Source organism: Pseudorasbora parva, chromosome 10 (assembly GCF_024679245.1).
Source record: "Pseudorasbora parva isolate DD20220531a chromosome 10, ASM2467924v1, whole genome shotgun sequence".
Lineage (NCBI taxonomy): Eukaryota > Metazoa > Chordata > Actinopteri > Cypriniformes > Gobionidae > Pseudorasbora > Pseudorasbora parva.
In genome coordinates, this window is record NC_090181.1 from 25,076,480 (window position 1) to 25,096,113 (window position 19,634).

Consider the following 19,634-nt stretch of genomic DNA (forward strand, 5'->3'; position numbering starts at 1 on the left):
ATAATTTTTTATAATTTATAAAATTATATAATTCAATAAATTTATTGTCATTACATCACATCTCCGGCAACTAGTATAGCATGTGAGGATGCTGCAGGTGGTGGATCATTTATAGCCTTTTCTCACCGCAGCTGGAGTAATTAGTTTGATGGCAGATTGTAATCCAGAAAGGTCCAAATGACAATCATCAGAGACGACTAGAGTCACCTGTAGTCAAGAGATAAAGAATAGAACATTATTTGAAATCTACAGGTAACTGTTACACACTAGATACACGTAGTCACGCAATGCTGATGTTAACATTTACAATTTAAGAACAAAGACAATAATAATAGTTTGCACAGTTTGATGTAATGTGGGCTAAGTGTTCGTTAGATTTAATTACTATTGAAAGCGTGATTTATTGCAATGCCTTTTTTTCCTCAGTTGGTCAGAACAAAAATGGCAGATATGTTAATTACTTGTTCAGATGATATTTTGCAGGGGAAATTCTTATTTTGGTAATGCGTCCAACACGTAGAAACTGTGATTCCGAAGTAGTCATGCATACTGCTCAAAACATTAGATTCATCAGTGCTGACAATGCACAACCCATAAAGAAAATAATTACACAAATAATTGCTGGTTTCAAACAGAGATGGCGACAAAGAGGCAAACGTCTCGGGTTACTATTGTAACCCTTGTTCCCTGAGAGGGAACGAGACACTGCGTCGTCGAGTGACGACACTCTGGGAACGCCCCCAGCGTGACGGCTCTGAAGTATGAATGAAATCAGCCACCAATCCGATTGGTGCAACGTCGTGACGTAACCGGCGACGGCGTACACGGAAGCTATAAGAAGGCGCCGCCCCAAACAACAGACAGCCTTTGCGATGAAGCGAGCGCTCTACGTGTAGGTGTGGCGACGAGACGCAGTGTCTCGTTCCCTCTCAGGGAACAAGGGTTACAATAGTAACCCAAGACGTTCCCTATATCGAGGGAACTCAACACTGCGTCGTCGAGTGACGACACTCTGGGAACGTCAATACCCACTATGCCACACCGAGACACGCCCATCCTGGTGTGAAGCTGGAGCCCAGGCACACTCAGGACGCAAGCACTCTAGCACCCGGCGTAGCCGGGAGGTCCAGCTTATAAAATCTTATAAAGGTGTGTGGATTAGCCCAACCCGCCGCCTCACATATCTCAATAAGTGAGGCTCCCGAAAGGAGGGCCACCGAGGAGGCCAAGCCCCTCGTAGAGTGAGCCCTCACGGCCATGGGTGAAGGCATATTGCGCACCCGATAAGCCGTGGCTATCGCCTGCACGATCCAGTTACTAATAGTCTGTCTCGCCGCAGGCAACCCTTTCTTAGGGGGGCCAAAGCACACCAGAAGCTGGTCCGATTTCCTCCATTGAGCCGACCTGTCTAGATAGATCCTCAATGCCCTAACCGGGCAGAGCAGGTGCAGCCTAGCTTCCTCTGCCGTCGCGTGAGGCGGAGGATGAAAAGCCTGAAGAAATACTGACCCCATCCCTGAAGATGGGACCTTGGGCACGTAACCCGGTCTGGGATGCAAGATAGCTTTCACCCCGCCCGGGGCAAACTCCAAGCAAGTAGGCGTGACCGCCAATGCCTGGAGGTCCCCCACTCTCCTCAGAGAAGTGATGGCGAGGAGAAATGCTACCTTCAGGGTCAGATTTCTCGCCTCAGCCGACTCCAACGGTTCGAAGGGGGCCTCAGCCAACCCTTCCAGAACCACTGCCAGGTCCCAAGCCGGGACTCTGGGATGAGCCGCAGGCCTCAATCTCCTAGCCCCACGGAGAAAACGCACAACCAAGTGGTGTCTACCCAAAGGGCCCCCTTCCAAAGGCGAGTGGAAAGCCCCTATGGCTGCCACATACACCTTCAGAGTGGATGGGGTCAAACCAGCGGAGAAACGGTCTTGGAGGAACTCCAGTACTGAAGTGACTGCGCAGTCAACTGGGTCCACCCCCCTTTCTCTACACCAGCTAGTGAAGACATTCCACTTTAGGCTATACAGTTTCCTCGTAGAGGGAGCCCTAGAGCTGAGAATGGTCTCAACGACCTCTTGTGGCAGACCCTCCTCTAGGTACTGTGCCCCCTCAGAGGCCAGACCCAGAGGTTCCACAACTCTGGCCTGGGGTGGAAAATCACACCCCCTGCCTGAGACAGCAAGTCCCTCCTCAGAGGGACCTGCCACGGGGTTCCGTCTAGAAGTGCCACAATGTCGGAGAACCAAGCTCGGGACGGCCACCGGGGTGCCACTAATAGGAGGCTGACGCCCTCCCGGCGGACTCGCTCTAGAACTCCCGGGAGCAGAACGATCGGGGGAAATGCGTACAGACGCTGCCTCGGCCACGTCTGTGTCATGGCATCCAGCCCCAACGGGGCCGGAGGCCTGAGGCTGAACCACAGTGGGCAGTGGGTCGTTTCTACGGAAGCAAACAGATCCACTTCCACTGGGCCGAACCTCTTGCACATGGCCTCCACCACCTCTGGGTGGAGCCGCCACTCCCCGGGCCTCAGCCCCTGCCTCGACAGGACATCTGCTCCCTGGTTCTGGTCCCCTGGGACATACATCGCTCTGAGAGACGACAGTTTCCCCTGGGACCACAGGAGGATCTGAAGCGCCAACCTGCATAGTGGGCGTGACCTCAGACCCCCCTGGTGATTGAGATACGATACCACCGACGTATTGTCGGATCGTATCAGGACATGGTGGCCGTGAAGGTCTGGGAGAAAGCTCCTCAAAGCTTTGTAAACCGCCAACATTTCCAAGCAATTTATGTGCCAGGAGGAATGTTGGGGTCCCCATGAACCCCTTATGAACCGGCCTTCCATGACCGCGCCCCAGCCCGTGAGGGAGGCGTCTGTTGAAAGGATCTTCCTGCAACATAACGCTCCTAACACAGGCCCTTGGGACAGGAACCTCGGATCCTTCCATATAACGAGGGAACGAAGGCATCTGCGCGTTACCCTGATCATACGGAAAGGTTTTCCCCTCGAGGAAAACCCCTTGGTTCCTAGCCACCACTGGAGGGGCCTCATGTATAGCAGACCCAACGGAATTACGTTGGATGCTGCTGCCATGAGTCCCAGCAGTCTCTGAAACTGCTTCACAGTGCGGCTGTGGCCTAGCTTCACCCCTGAGACCTCCGCCAGTATAGAACCCACCCGTGCGGGAGACATGCTCGCCCGCATCGAGGTTGAGTCCCATACCACCCCGAGGAACGTGGTCCTCTGGGCGGGTATCAACACGCTCTTGGCCGTGTTCAGTCTCAGCCCCAAGCACCTGAGATGGGCTAAAACGACATCTCGATGCCGAATCGCCATCTCGCGCGACTTTGCCATAATGAGCCAGTCGTCGATGTAATTCAGCACACGGATGCCCTGCAGCCTCATAGGGGCCAGAGCTGCATCCATGCACTTCGTGAAGGTGCGAGGGGAAAGAGCTAGACCGAAAGGAAGCACCCGATATTGGTACGCTTCGCCCCCGAAAGCGAACCTCAGGAACTTCCTGTGGGCAGGAAGGATGGAGACATGAAAATATGCGTCCTTTAGATCTATCGTGACGAACCAGTCCTCGAACTGGATCAGATTCACGATCATTTGAATTGTGAGCATCTTGAACCTGAATCTCCTCAGAGACCGATTCAAGTACCTCAGATCTAATATTGGACGTAAGCCTCCACCCTTTTTGGGAACAATGAAATAACGGCTGTAAAAGCCCGACTCCCTGTCTGGCGGAGGGATTTTCTCTATCGCCCCCTTGACCAGCAGAGACTGCACTTCTTGTTCCATAACCTGCCTCTGGGCCGGGGGGACCACAGTCCAGACCACCCCGCTGAACTTCGGTGGTGGAACTCTGAACTGCAATCTGTACCCCCTTCCCACTGTACTCAGGACCCAAGCAGAAATATTCGGGAGGCACATCCATGCGCCGATATATTCTACTAGGGGAACCAGCCTCTCGAGGCTGGTCTCTGGTACCCACCGAACCCCCTGCCCGACCCCCTGAAGCGGCCACCCGGCAGAGCTTAGTCGGGGAGGATTTTCGGTGTGCGCACACATTCGCTGCCCCGCCGCAGGTCGATTTCGAGGCGGCTGGGACGGCGCACGTACGCGGGAAACCGATGAGGCCCGAAGCGTTGTTAACGGCGGGAACACAACATCGATTTCCCCAGAGCTGCGGGCTCGGAACGACCTCGGTCGTCCGCCCCCGGGAGGGCCAGCTCTGAGCGATCCTGCCGCAGCTAGGACCGCTTGCCAGAAGCCTTCTTCGCCTGAAGGACTTCCCTCAAGTCGCCCTTCGGCTTAGAAGACTTCTGGCGAGAACGTCTGTGGGCGCTGGTGGAGGGCCGGGACTGGCCACCAGAGACCTCCCTGCTGGCTACAGGAGGCCCCTGGCGGCGAGGGAGATACTGCCGGAAAGCCGCTGACTGTTTCCTCACCTCCTGGAATCTCTCGACAACGCTATTGACTGCGTCGCCGAAGAGACCCACAGGAGCTATCGGGGAATCCAGAAGGAAGGATTTCTCCTTCTCCTTCATCCCCGACAGGTTTAACCACAGGTGCCTCTCCACGCACACCATGCCAGCCATAGAGCGGCCGATAGCACGGGCCGTCTCTTTGGTGACGCGGAGAGACAAGTCGGTAGCTTTCCGCAGCTCTGTAATATCGTCCGGAGACGGACCCTCTCCCTCATCTAGCTCTTTGAGGAGCTCAGCTTGGTATGCCTGCAGTACCGCCATGGTGTGCAGGCAACTACCAGCTCTACCGGCCGCTCGATATGCCCTGCCCACCAGGGACGACGTGTCCCTGCATGGCTTGGTGGGCAGGACAGGGGCTTTCAGGGACGCTGCTGCCTCGGGAGACAGATAGCTCGCTAACGCCTCCTCGACGCGAGGCAGCGTCCCATAACCAGCCTCAGCCGCGCCCACGACACACCCGAAGTCGAGAACTGGGGGTGTCGATAGGCGCGACGAGTATGGTTTTCCCCATGATTTGCACAACTCGTTATGCAAATCTGGGAAAAACGGCAAGCCCCTGCGTGGCGGCTGAGCACGCTTTTTGAAGAAGCGTCCATCCAACCTGCTCACAGGCTGGACTTCCACCTCTTCCTGTGGCCAGTCGATACTGAGTTTGGCCACAGCACGTGTCAGCACGTCCACCAGCTCTTCTTGAGCGGGAGAGTGAAGAGGTGAATTCACCTGCACTCCGCCCGCCTCCAGGCTGAACTGATCTGATCCCTCGGAATCAGACAGCATCAGCACTGGGTTATCAACCTCGTGGGAAGAAGCCGCAGCGCGGGCTTCCTCACGAGGCGGAAGAGCGTCTGAATCATCGGACGAGGATTGGGAAGATGCCTCAGCATGCCCGCCTCCCGTCGCGAGATCCAGTTGTGAGCCCCAGGATCTACGCCGCCGCGCTGCCTCAACAGACGCGGGACCAGACCCACGGGGCTCGCGAGCCTGACCGCCTTCGGTGAAGACGGCCAGCCGTGAGCGCAGCACCCGGAGCGGCAGCCTCTCACACTCGCTGCAGGCGGCACCCTCAAGCGCCGCCTGAGCGTGCTGCGCTCCGAGACACTGCACACACAGCTGGTGTGTGTCCGAGCCCGTGATAAAGCGCGGGCACGGATGAACACACCTTCTAAATTGCTCGCTTGCCATGCTTATTCGAAAAAGGGACTGATATTCAGACAGACAACAGTAAATAGACAAACAATATTCACACAGAGCGCCTCGCTGAAGAGCAAAGACTGTCTGTTGTTTGGGGTGGCGCCTTCTTATAGCTTCCGTGTACGCCGTCGCCGGTTACGTCACGACGTTGCACCAATCGGATTGGTGGCTGATTTCATTCATACTTCAGAGCCGTCACGCTGGGGGCGTTCCCAGAGTGTCGTCACTCGACGACGCAGTGTTGAGTTCCCTCGATATAGGGAACTTACAGACTGCAGCCTTAAAGGGGTGGTTGCATGCTATTTCACTTTTTTAAACTTTAGTTAGTGTGTATTGTTGCTCCTTGAGCATAAACAGTATCTGCAAAGTTACAGCACTGAAAGTTCAATGCAAACAGAGATATTGTCTTTTAAAGTTATGGCAGTTTATTGCCTACAGAAACGGCCGGTTTGGACTACAACGAGCTTCTTCCCGGGTTGGTGACCTCATAAACCCTTGCTAGTCACCACAGATGTGACTTCTGCCCGTAATGGTAAGGGGCGTGGCATTTCCAGACAACCTGTACTTGGTACTTAAGCAGATAAAAATACATGAAACTACATTTGGCCATCTAACCAATCTACCATTGCGTTTCGGAGGGATGGGCTTTTTATTGAAGCAGGAGACAAATGAGCATACTAAAAAAAGAAGTATTAAGACATGTTATACTGTGCCCCATAAAAACAACCAAGCAAAAAACCCCGGAACCACCACTTTAAATGAAACTTTAATAATATTAAAGGGATAGTTCACCCAAAAATGAAAATTTGATGTTTATCTGCTTACCCCCAGGGCATCCAAGATGTAGCTGTAGGAGTTAAAAATCTTCATTTGTGTTCTACTGAAGAAACAAACACACCTACATCTTGGATGCCCTGGGGGTAAGCAGATAAACATCACATTTTCATTTTTGAATGAACTATCCCTTTAAAGATAATGTTGAAAGATGTTCAATATGACAAGAAAGATGAAGGCAAGAGTAAAATTTCTGATTTGATGTCATTCAGTACTTTAGCATTCTGGATCTTTGGGGTATAAGACAGAAAAAAGGTATTTGACGTATTCATTTAGTTACACTAATATAATGCTCTGTATGCATTAATGATGCAAGTTAAGAGATGTTTGCAAGAAGATGTAAATTAAGACAGCTCTACCATAACCATAATCAGTTGGCTTGATTTGCTGTTGACCTGTTGAGGTGTATGAATGGAATGGCAAAGCAAGACTGTAAACATCAGGAGATACACGTGTGTAAGCAAGCAAGTCAATAACAAAGGAAGAAGGGGAATGTTGGGATATCACAGAAGTTGCAAGTTCACTGACGAACTTGCTTTTCTTATTAAGTATACTTTTTAATCCTGATGTAATCTAGAGCCAGGCATTTGTTTCTTCCAGAAGTATCCCACTGGCTTCCCAAAGCTCTGCGGGCTGCAGTCACGCTGCATGAGAAGAGACATTGTCCAAAAGGAATATGGAATGGCAAAGCAAGACTATAAACATCAGGAGATGCTATATGTGTAAGCAAGTCAATAACAGAGGACAAGGGGAAAGGGAAGGGAGTGTAGGGTCACTCGAGGTTTGCCATGCAAGTCAAGTTAAAAAAACATCTGAGTCAGCACTCCTGAAAGAGGAAGCGAAGGCTCATAGTAAACACGGAGATCATGCACTCCCAGCTTTTGTTTCCCAGATTTCCTCATATTCCGCAGCACAGATTTGATGGACTGCTCTCATTAAACCTCCTCAGAAATGGTTCAAAAATCTCTTTATAAGAATGGCATTCACGGTTACTTAAAATTACAGCAAATCAAACCAAACTAATTTAAACCAAAAGATTTTTTTACAATTCAGTCTGCTCTGACCCTTCTGCACATCAGTCAACAGTTTGGACACACTCAAATGTTTAACATTTCTTATGATCCTAAAGACTTGTAGTTTTGTTGACAAATATAAATGCAGCTTTTGTAAAAATTACAAAAGAATTTGCATTAAAAAGAGCAAATGGGCCAGAGAGTGCAGGAAAAACAATCAAGTGCCCAGCATGCATGGGAACTACTTCAAGATTGTTGTAAAAGCATCTCAAGTGGTACTTGTGAAGTTTTGAGAGATTGCCAAGTGTTTTTAGAACTGTTAGTAACGGCAGGTACATTAAAGTACATTAAAACATAAAATAGTAAATTGTTTAATGTGCGTACTTGTGCATAATTCTTGTGCAAATAGTAATAAAGACTTAGGTGTGTTGTAGAATAGATGAACTTGCTCTGTCAAGTGCTGTGTTTTTTTTTTATTAAGTATACTTTTTACTCCAAATGTAATCTAGAGCCAAGCATATGTTCCTTCCAGAAGTATCCCATTGGCTTCCCAGAGCTCTGCGGGCTGCAGTCATGCTGCATAAGAGATGTTGTCCAAAAAGGTGATATGAGGCAAATGCAATTAACTGTTCTGTTCTCTCTTTTTTTTTTTTTGTTTCCTCTCTTTTCATGTCAGAGGGGATTACAGAGTCAGGGTGGGGGAAGACTGTTCTTCTCGTTTTATGTGTGTGTGGGAACGAGTACAAGTATGGGGCAGGAACAGGATCTCGGTGGGCTTAAAGCCCAAGCCGTCTGACCCTCACGCACTCACCCAGCACAAAAGTTCAGCCGACCACCCAGACAGAGAGGAGAGAGACATAGAAGGGTGGGAAGAAGTTTAGTCTATAACAGAAGTCTAGTCCTATGATGTTTGCTCTGGGGCCCAGTCTAAACATGTCCTATAATATAACTTCATGTCCAGTAACATGTCCAATAACTTCAGCTCTAACATCAAACAGATATTTCAGTGTAGCTACCATATGTACAGCCTCCGGATAGGTGAATTATTCAAGATAGTGGTTGAAGCCTTTTGTGATGCTAAACTCATAGTTTCCATTGAAAACAAGTTCACACAAGCAGGTGAAGGTATTGGGATTTGTGTTCAAAATTTGCACATTACTTCAGAGATGCATAACCTAAGAACAAAAACAAAAAACTTTAATTCGTTTATTACACATAATCTTGACATCAATTTAAAAAAGAATATTGTAAAGTAAAAAAAAAGTAAATAAAATAAAATTGAAATTGTGATATATTACACGCAGAATTTGTATATTTCATGAATTAAATAGCTGATGTTTCACTTTCAGCATAGGAAATGTAGTTTATAATATTGATGCTATATTAATAAAGTTATGTGATTAATTATATTTTTTTATTTTATTTTGAATGATAAAATATAAATTTAGACTACATAATAATGACAATAATAATAATAATTATCATATAGATTGTTATTATAATATTAAGCCTAATAATACCAGCATTTTAAAGCGTCAGTATGTTTTCCTAAAATACTTATAGAAAGCAAGAGAAGGACTCAATCACTCTTCTTTCCACTTGATCACACAGTTGATCCAGTTGATTTCACACGTCTGACCGGTGAAAACAGCTTCAAACCGGTTCTTTTTTCCACGGGATTGAATGGCGCATATTAAGAAAATTAGATAGGCTACTTCAGCGCGCTTCCGTTGCAAAGTTCTGCGCGCGCTGGAGAGAGAAAGCGTCCGCGCGCTCCAAATGGCACCAGTTCTCTTCGCGACTGCGGGATGTCCTCTATGCAGTGGGCTAATAAAAAGAACACCGTGCGATAAGAAGGCAGTCCGGTTAGTGGTCTCTCCACCTTCGAGGTGTGGTCTATGTCCAGAAGAGTTTAAAACTAGGCAGCGCGCGTTGCTGATCTCGAGAAGGTATTCAGCAGTGCACGTGAGACTGGCCTGGTCTACCAGGCACGAGCGGTTCAGCACACCGCTCTCTGCAAGCGAAAACAACATCCACCTGGCGTAAGTGTCACAGCTTTTACATTTTATTTCATTTTGTTTGAGTTGACAAATAGCATGCACGCGAACTATCATGATTTGGGTTGAAGATTTAGCCTATTTGAAAATTGTGAACTTTGTAGGTGAAGTAGGCTAACATTTTAATCACATTTTAGCTTTTTGCAGTTTAATCAAGATTTTTGAGTATTAGAGAGTATTGTAAATTATATATAATGACATATAGGCCTAGCAGTCCTGCAAGAATGATATTTAGATTAGTTTTGCATGAATTAGCATGTCACACTGCTGTCACCCATTATTTTCCCATTAGGTGGAAACCCAACCTAATATATTTTAATTACCATCTGAATCTAACCATGTCATGTCAACAAGTGGACAAGTCATTCAGCTATTTATTATCATGTTTATTATTGTGCCTTTGCACTTTTTACTTTTACCCCAAATTTCATATTCTGTTATTTTAATTACCTTGAACAAAATAAGGAATTAACTGATAAGACGTTGTCTCAAAATATATTCAATAATTTAAGCGACACACATTTGCTACTTAAATCTACAACATTTTTTAGAAAAACACATCAAATATTAGATCACATTGGCACAGAATCAATTTTTTCATGTCCATCTTGAAAAGCAGATGTTTTGGAAACAAGTTTTTGTGCCATCTAGTAGTTTAGGCGAAAAATAAAATCAAAGGCACCTTTACCCCAGTGTGCCTTTAGACTCGTATTCTACAATTATTGATAAGTGAAAATCTATTGAGGTGATAAAGAAAGAACGCACACATTAAGCATAACTATGAAAACACTGCCTTTGGAAATAAAAGATGCGTCATAGGAGTTTTACAGCTAAACAAGGTAACCCTGTAGAAAGTGTGAAGGCTTATTTCACTTTAACCTTTTCTCATATCCATAGCATAGATGGCGTATCCTCACAGCAATTAAATACAATAGACTGCTTGCTGCTGCATAAACACAACTGCACCTTATGCTTTGTAAATCACTTCACAAGACATGACACATTTAATTTACACTCTTATGACTGCTCATTTAGGAATTAATAGTAAACCATGCAATATGGAGTAAAGGAGCGTTAACTCGCTGTTCTGCTGCCTGCTAACAGCAAACACTACCAGTATTTGAATGTTGATGCAACAGCAACCAATGAACTGCACTGTGTGGATAACGATGTGATTGCTACCAAACTGAGTTAAGGACCTGTCAGCCTGTGCCATCTAGAGTTTCATGCCAGACCATGTTATATGTTTCATCGTTTCTTTCTGCAGGCCCTTGTGTCAACTGAAGTCAGTGTAAGATCAGTGCTGAGAATGGTTGCTGTAAAGGGCGAAGGTGCTTTAGATGGTGGATGGGGATGGATTATTGTGTTGGCCTCCTTCATGGCCCAGTTTCTGTCATCAGGATCCCCCCAGTCCGTTGGGGTGTTGTTCCCCGAGTGGCTCAGTGCCTTCCAGGAAGGAAAAGGCATGACGGCTTGGGTCGGATCCATGGTGTCTGGTGTGGCACTCATCACCAGTGAGTACTGATCATTTCTCTCTCTTGTGTGTGTGTGTGTGTATGTGTGAACCTGGTATTCCCTATGTTATGGGAACCAAATGTCCCCACAAGGATAGTAATACCAGTAATTTTTTACCTTTTGGGGACACTTTTTTGGTCTTATAAGCTATATGAAATTAAGTTTTTTGAAAATGTAAAAATGCAGACAGTTTTATGTGATGGGTACAGTATACTATACACACATTGACATGATTTTTATACTATAAAGAAAACACAGTGTCCCCATAAAACACTGAAACCAGAATGAGTTGAAGCGAATAGAAAAAGCAGAAAAACAGAAGTGCAAACAGTAATAGTCCCTTTGCTGTATGTAATGCATATTACACACTTGCTGAAAATTTGGTTCCCGAATTTTTGCATTTTACTTTTATTTTTTCTTACCTTGTTTTTTTATTTCAAAATTGGTTCATTTTATGCTTTAAACAAGATAAAACATCTTGTTTTAATGTTCGTTACCCATTTTTTATGGAAAACAAGACGACAAAAACTAAGCAAATTCATGAGATAAATTAAACAGCTCTTTCATTTTGTCATCAGCTTTTTTACCTATCAAACCTGTTTCTTTCTATAATCAGACATATAAATCACACACACACACACACACACACACACACACACACACACACACACACACACACACACACACACACACACACACACACACACACACACACACACACACACACACACACACACACACACACACACATTTAAACATACAACCCTGCTCTTTATTCGCATAGTTTGCTGCTGACTCAGTGCTCTCATGTCCTTTTCCATGAAAAGACAAGCTGACAGATAGAGTAATTATCTACTTGTTTACAGTGCATGTTGTTTATATTAGCTGGTAATTACTGTCTGCGGGGCAGGGGTCAAATTGACAGTAATTCCAGAAGAACACTTTTCTAAACTTTATGAGAGAAAGAGGGCTGAAAGATAGAAACAGGGTCGAGGAGTCTCGGTTTGGCTGGTTATCATGCAAGTTAGCCCCTGGTGCTAGATGCCATAATGTGGTTATCAAATGATTTCCCCCCTTTGTTTTGCAAGCAACATATATATTTCTTTAAACATTAGTGAAGAGCTTGCGATTATTGAGATTAATGGGAATGCTAAGGACATTGTTTTCTAAAGATAAGAATGACAGTCCTCTTTCAACTTTCATGAGCTACAGTAAAAGTTCACACAGGCAGAATGAGCGTGTAAATGTATCTGTGCGTGTTTGGGTTTTGGAGGTGTCAGGTTTTGTTTACAGACATAGCTGTGTGGTCTATCGTCATGACAAGGAAAGTTATGACTGGACAGGCCTGGCAGGGACATGGATGTGTGTGTGTGAGCATTAGAATGTGTTTGTGTGCCCTGGTCATTCAGATTCAGTAGAGGAGAGTTGTTTCTGACCTGTGAAACAGACACATCACATCAGTACCATCTAGAAGATGTCAAGCATGCTCTGAATAATTCCTGATTAGGCATAGACTGGAAAAAGAGCTTTGAAAAGATATTTGACCTCTCCACTGGTTCTACTTGCTATTTTATAGATTCATTGTTTATTATGTGTTGCTTCTGATTCAGCTTTGAGTTGTCCATTCATTCTGATAATGCTGGTCAGTGCTATGTAGAGCTCTAGTTTGTCTGAAATACGAGTGTAGATGTAGGCCAACATTCTATTGGTTGGTGTTGAGTAATCGTAAGTGTGTTTGAGGGCATTTGGCAGCGATGTTAGAGGATATAAAGTATCCCATACCAGACGGTACAGAACTTAATGAACCATCAAAATAAAGGAGGGGAAATTATTTAGTCTGGATGGCACAAACACACACACACACACACACACACACACACACACACACACACACACACACACACTGGTCTCACTAGATGCTCTTTAGATTCCAGACATTTTAGCCATATTAGGAACAACTCAGTATTGAGTAATTTGTTTCTAATCATAGATAGAAAGACAAACATGTTCTCTTCACCTCTGAAGTTTTGACAGTCTATTTTAGTATTTGTTAAGACGGAGTTGGAATGAGGGCCCCCTTTACACATTAATAGGACTGAAGGGCTGTACTTATAACATGGTACCAATCATTTTTCAGTTTATTGGTGTTGTTGGTGTTGCCTATCTGTGTCTTATATGCCACAATTAAAATAACTGCAAGGTAAATAAACTACATACAATGGTACAATAATTCATAATCAAATAAACATTTGAATGAAAATAATTAACAAAAAATAAAGTTGTACAAGTCTATGTGGAAGGCAAAGACAGTCAGTACAGCAGCCTAACTTTTCATTGTTTGGTGAATTGTACATTTTGTGATGTGCATTGTTTTTCTTCTGTTTCTGTTTGCATACACTAAGATGCTGTTCCTGTGTCTCTTTGTAGGCCCGGTGTGCAGTGCCTGTGTGGATAATTTTGGTGCACGGCCAGTTACTGTCTTCAGTGGTGTGATGGTGGCCGGCGGTCTGATGCTGAGCGCTTTTGCTCCGAGCGTCTCTTTCCTCATCTTCTCCTACGGCATTGTTGTCGGTAAGAAAATAAAAGCATCATTAGCACTGACTGAATAGCAGTTTTAACTGATATTGAGAAAAATATGTGTTTGTGTCTGTTGTTTGACCGCTTCAAGCTTCATGAATATCTTGTATAAATGCGTGAATGTCCTGTATTAGTAGATAGTGATAGTATGTTTTTGTGTTCATGATTGCTAAATGTGCAAGTGCTAAATAGTTTGCATATGTCAGATGCGTATGTTAGAATGTTTGTGACAAGGTTGGTATTATTATGATCATACAACATTCACTGACAGTTTAGAATTCACTCTCACCGACCCCTTCTCTGAACACACACACACACACACACACACACACACACACACACACACACACACACACACACACACACACACACACACACACACACACACACACACACACACACACACACACACACACACATTTTTACTTTCTCAAAAAAACTCACCCTGTATGATTTATAAGCCTTTTGAAAAGTGGGGACATGGGTAATGTCCTCATGTTTAACCCTCTCGTTGTAATAGCTGTCATAGCCATGTCATTATACACATTTGTGTCCTGATATTTCACAAAAAAACAAGCACACACACACACACACACACACACACACACACACACACACACACACACACACACACGTTCTACCAACAAATACCATTGCATATTCAGTTCAGTGGACTGCATCTACTCTCTGCTTTCATTCTGCTATTGAGATATATCCACTTCTTTTGTCCTCTTAATCAGAAGTACATAATATAGGAAATTGTATAAACTTTTGCCCTATTAACTCGTCAACTCCATAACTGCATCATCACCTACACCCTAGCCTATCCTTCCTGGAGGTCACAAGGCCTCGTATACGTATATATGCTAAATATATGGTTTTCCAGATCGACATTATATTTATGGTTATAGAGATTATAAATGTGTAAATATAGTTGTGAAAAGCTACATTCATGTAATTTTTATGTTTAAGGCATGGGCTGTGGACTTGTCTATGCTGCCACATTGACCATAACCTGCCAGTACTTTGACAAGAGGCGTGGCCTAGCACTGGGCATCGTTACCACAGGTGTGGCCTTTAAACTCTCTTTCAGTTTAACTGCACTTTATGGATTGGAATGAATGAATGTATATTAGGGCTGTGCAATATATCGAAAATTATGGAAATATCGCAAATGTACATATTGCAATATGCATATTGCAGCTACAAGCAATATCTGAATGATTTTAGTAGGTTACTTCAACATTGGGAAAAGTGTTTTAGGTCAACGCTTATGGCATTGGCAGAGAATTGACTGGGCACACGACTGTTACTTATGTGACTTGCTTGATGTTAAAAAGAGTTATTAAAACAACTCCTTGCAGTCTTGCACTGTCTGCTGTCTGACACACACAGCGAAACGTGAGCACAAGCCGCCTCTCTGAAAGTGTGTGATCCCTTCAGTTCTGTTTAGTTTCTTGTTACACACTCAAAAAACAGTTATGTCAAAATGGCTGTCTTGATGAGTATTCATGTAAACGGTCGGTTATGCTTTTTTAAGTGAACAATATCCGTTGAGGAAACCAGAAGCGTGTCAATAGGATCCGTGCATTGACTCTTAAAGTGACAGCCTGCTAAAACAGTAAACCTGCCGCTGTCTGTCAAACAACAAAAGAACGAGAGAAAGTCACTCAGTGCTCTTGGCTGAATAACCTTTGGAGATTTATCATTTATCAGTGTATATTCAATATGAAGACTACTGTTTTTATTTTTTATTTTTAATAACAAAGATAAATTAAAATAAAAATAATCATCCACCCCTAGTTCAGGGGCCTATTGCACAAAATTAGGATAAGGGATTAAGCCGGGATATCTTGGTGATCCTGGCTCAATTTATCTGCTAATATAGAGTTATTTTTCATTATCGTTATCGAGTGTGCCTTTAGGGTACATTTACACAACAGCGGTGTACTGAATTTTGCATACAGATGACAAGATCACCCAGATATCCCAGCTTAATCCCTTATCCTAGTTTTGTGCAATAGTCCCCAGGAGTTTTTGTTTACCTAGATGTTCTTGATGTTAAGTTTTAGGTTAATATAACTATATATTAACAAGTCAAGCAAAGAGTTTTTGGTATTTAAATATTTGCATTACATTTTATTGATTGTTTACATTGATATTAAATTATATTGTCAGATTTATTACATACATTTGTGCTAAATCACTGCTGGTCACTTCCAGAAGTTGTAGCGATGCTTTCTTTTCCCAGAAAGAATGCAAGTTTTTCCCTACTGGACAATCAGCAGGAAAATTTTAAATTTTGTATGTTGCCTGCCAAACAGTAAAACTTAAAGTTAGGTAAAGCTGCATCTGGACCTCTGAAGAAACTTTACACAAACTGGGATGCTTATCATTCCAAATATAACTAGAAATGGGGACCACTTGGAAAGATAATTGTATAGCTACCTTTTTAATCACAAAAATCACTGCAGATTAAGCATGTAACCAGAATATTGACCAAAAGTCTTATTCAATGATATTATAATGGGTGAAGAAGTCTGAGGATGAAAATAAAGAAGAATAGATCGTCTGCATATAAAGCTCAACATGACCATGGGTAATTCCAGTAATTGCTGACTTTTGCTACTGGCTCAATGGCTAAAGTGAATAATATGGAACTGCCGTCGAGTCACACAGTACAAATTTAATGGTCTGGTAAACTATTGGTCAGAACTACAGCAGAGGCAGCACTATATAATAATTTAATCCAAGAAAGAAAAGAGGTTTTGCTTTGGCAAATTTATGTTTTGCAAAAAAGGGATAAAATGTTAAACTTTTTTTTAGATGTGGATCAGACAAAAAAAAAACATTTTGTTTGATTACCTGATTCAATAGATTCTGTATGTTTATGTTCTTTTGATGATTTTTCATAATAGGTCAGATGATAATTATTTTTGTCCTTCTCAGGTACAAGTGTGGGTGGGTTCATTTACGCCACACTCCAGAATGAGCTCATTGAGTTGTTTGGATTGGAGGGCTGCCTGCTTATCATTGGAGCCCTGGCACTCAACCTGATGGCATGTGCTGGGCCAATGCGACCTATGAACTTACCTGGTTACTACCTAAAACAGAGAGCAGCTCTACAGCGTACAGAGGAACCAGAACCACTCTACACCAAACCTACTGCCATTATCATTGACTCTTTCTTGGATCTGAAAACCACACCCAGCTCAGACAACAACATAGTCGCCATGAAAGTGTTGATCAGCAAGGAACCCACAGAGCTGCAAGAGAGTGAAGGGGAAGGAAATGGCAGGATATTGTCCTGTTCAATAGTAGCACAAGCCATTAAGAAGCAGATGCGTCCCTATAGACTGTACCTGTGCAAGACTATAGAACTCCTACAGGACCGCGTCTTCATGGCATTCTGCATCGCCATCTTCATGTTCAGCTTGGGAGCATTCCCACCTGTTCTCTTCATGGAGGACGTGGCTCAGAGCGAGGGGCTTATTGATGGAATTGCACTAATACCCCTCGTCTCAATCGTTGCTATGACAACAGGCATCGGTAAGCTGGTCCTGGGTGTGATGGCAGATATGCGATGGGTGAACAGCCTGTACCTGTACGCCTTGACGCTGACAGGCACAGGCTTTACTCTTCTGCTCATCCCAGTGTGTAAGAGCTACCTGGGTCTGCAAGTTCTGTCGGCCATGGTTGGATTTTTCTCAGGAAACTGGTCAATCACATCCTACATTACTACGAAGTTAGTGGGTATGGAACGACTCAGTCAGGCTCACGGCATTCTCTTGTGCTTCGGAGGGTTTGGAATCATGCTTGGGCCACCTGTTGTAGGTAAGGATAATCTTATCAACAGAAGTGCAGTTAAAAATAAAGCCAAATGCTTGCTATAATAAAAATAGATGAGTAATAAAGAAAAAAGGAAATATATGTTCTAATCCTGCTCTTTCACTGATGTTGTCTCCATTTTTTTTTAGGTTGGTTCTTCGACTGGACTCAGTCATACGACCTGGCGTTCTACTTCAGTGGCACTTGTGTTTTAGTGACTGGTTTGTTTCTGTTCTTGGCCACCCTGCTTTGCTGGAACAGGACCACGGAGGAGGGAGATTCTCCTCAGGAGGAGGGTGTCAACACTTCGCAACAAAATCACACTCCTAATTGTGAAAAAGTAGCCTCTGTAGCTTGAACAATATTTCCAAGGTCTAAAACTGAACTTCACCTTAACATTCTGTTGAATGTAGAAGCTTGTCTTCCTTTTCTTACCGTTTTCTAAACTGGTGATTATATTGACATTTTGCCAGTGGACTTCTCATGGTGCATTTTTCTTTGGTTCAATATGATATATATATTTTTATACATTTCCCACGAACCCTGTCATTTTTGTGAGGGTGTATTATATTTTCTTAGATGCTTATAGAGACTGCCTCATTTTTGAGGCTTATATTAATAGCAGAAATTGATTGCTAATAGAATATTCAGATTAGATTGTTTACTGAACTGATGCTTTTTTCTGTAGACCTTGATCACTTGAATTGTTACATTACTCTCTGAGATGAATGGTCCTACTGTGTTGTACATGGATATCACCAACCTGTTAACAATAGTTTCCATTAATGAGAACAGATTTCTGACTGAAGGCTGCAGAGAATTAGAGAATGTTTGAGTAAGGCTTTTCACTGCACGTACCATGGAAACCATTGAAGAAAAATCCAGATCCAAAGATTTATTTTGTTATTTCTGGAGGGACATGGACTTGAAACAAAGAGGAAATGCACTTTAATGCACTCTTTTAAGTAGTCAGTGACTGCACTTTTTATATTTATATATTATGATATTCTCCTGCATATCATCTCCTTTTATTGTATGTAATACCAAAGTGACACAACCAGTTCCATTACCTGGTAGAGAAAGGCTTTATTTCAAAATGTATTTACTTTAGCCACATTTGATTTTAAGACATACCCTCAGCATGTTGTGTATCTCTAATTGTTAATCATTTAGAAATACAAGAATATGCTAATGAAAAAAAAAGAAAAAAAGAAAAAACAGACACTGTTGGATTCTGTGACTGCAGTGCACTGTTTATGTGTGCACCTGGTAATACAGCCATCCTCATTTGTTTAACAGGCTGGTCCCTGGCAACACTATCTTATATTATTGTAAATTTGAAATGCTAGTGTCATTATTTCATATGTATATATGTCGTAGAACATGTATTATGTATAAATATTTCAAAGATAATGTTAAGAAAAGGCTCCTACGCTTTTGACCAAAGACTTGCTTTGAGTCTTGAGTGAACATTTGACAAGGTGCAAAATAATTATAAAGTGGAATACTGTCTGTCCCTCATATCAGCGTTTCTCAACTGCTTCAGTGACCCACATTTTCCCAAGGTCATGACCCCAATTTGTTTTTAGAAATTTCAACCAAGCAAACACAAAAGCACTACTTAACAACATATTAATAATATCTAACACTGATGAATAAACCATTAAATAGTAGTCCTAAACTAGTTGGTATAAACCACCACAGGCAATAAGGCAAGAGAAGCTGCTTTTATTTTACGTTATAATGGTAATGTTTGGTGTATGACTTTCATAAACACCGCATCCGTAGGGACTGCCATTGGTTCGCATGCTATGTGACGTTAGAGCGCGAACGAGTACATGTTTGAATTTACAGGTGGGAAGTCATGGGTAGAAATTTGGAAACATCCGGGTTACGGGTAGCCTGTGTAATGCTGGGTTCCAGGAAGGTTTTTGAGTCCGTTCCTCAAACCAGGATGTCAAGGGGGAAAGACGGGTTACGGGTTGCCTGGGACGCGGCATAAGGTGCACTGTAATCACCACAGTGCACGAGCCAAAAGAGTCAAGAGTGCACGCTGCTGCACATAATGACCGACGAGACAGGGAAGTTCATTTTCTGAGGTAAAGGACTTTTTATTTCATAACAG

General features: G+C 43.5%; 1 protein-coding gene across 1 annotated transcript; it reads left to right on the forward strand.

Annotated features, from left to right (window-relative positions):
* The first annotated feature begins 9,432 nt into the window (after positions 1–9,432).
* On the forward strand, positions 9,433–19,030 carry slc16a9a (solute carrier family 16 member 9a). The gene is made up of 6 exons (XM_067455659.1): positions 9,433–9,574; positions 10,857–11,103; positions 13,532–13,675; positions 14,654–14,749; positions 16,631–17,515; positions 17,659–19,030. The coding sequence occupies exons 2-6, from the start codon at positions 10,899–10,901 to the stop codon at positions 17,865–17,867; spliced, it is 1,539 nt and encodes a 512-aa protein (XP_067311760.1). The 5' UTR covers positions 9,433–9,574; positions 10,857–10,898; the 3' UTR covers positions 17,868–19,030.
* Positions 19,031–19,634: the final 604 nt, after the last annotated feature.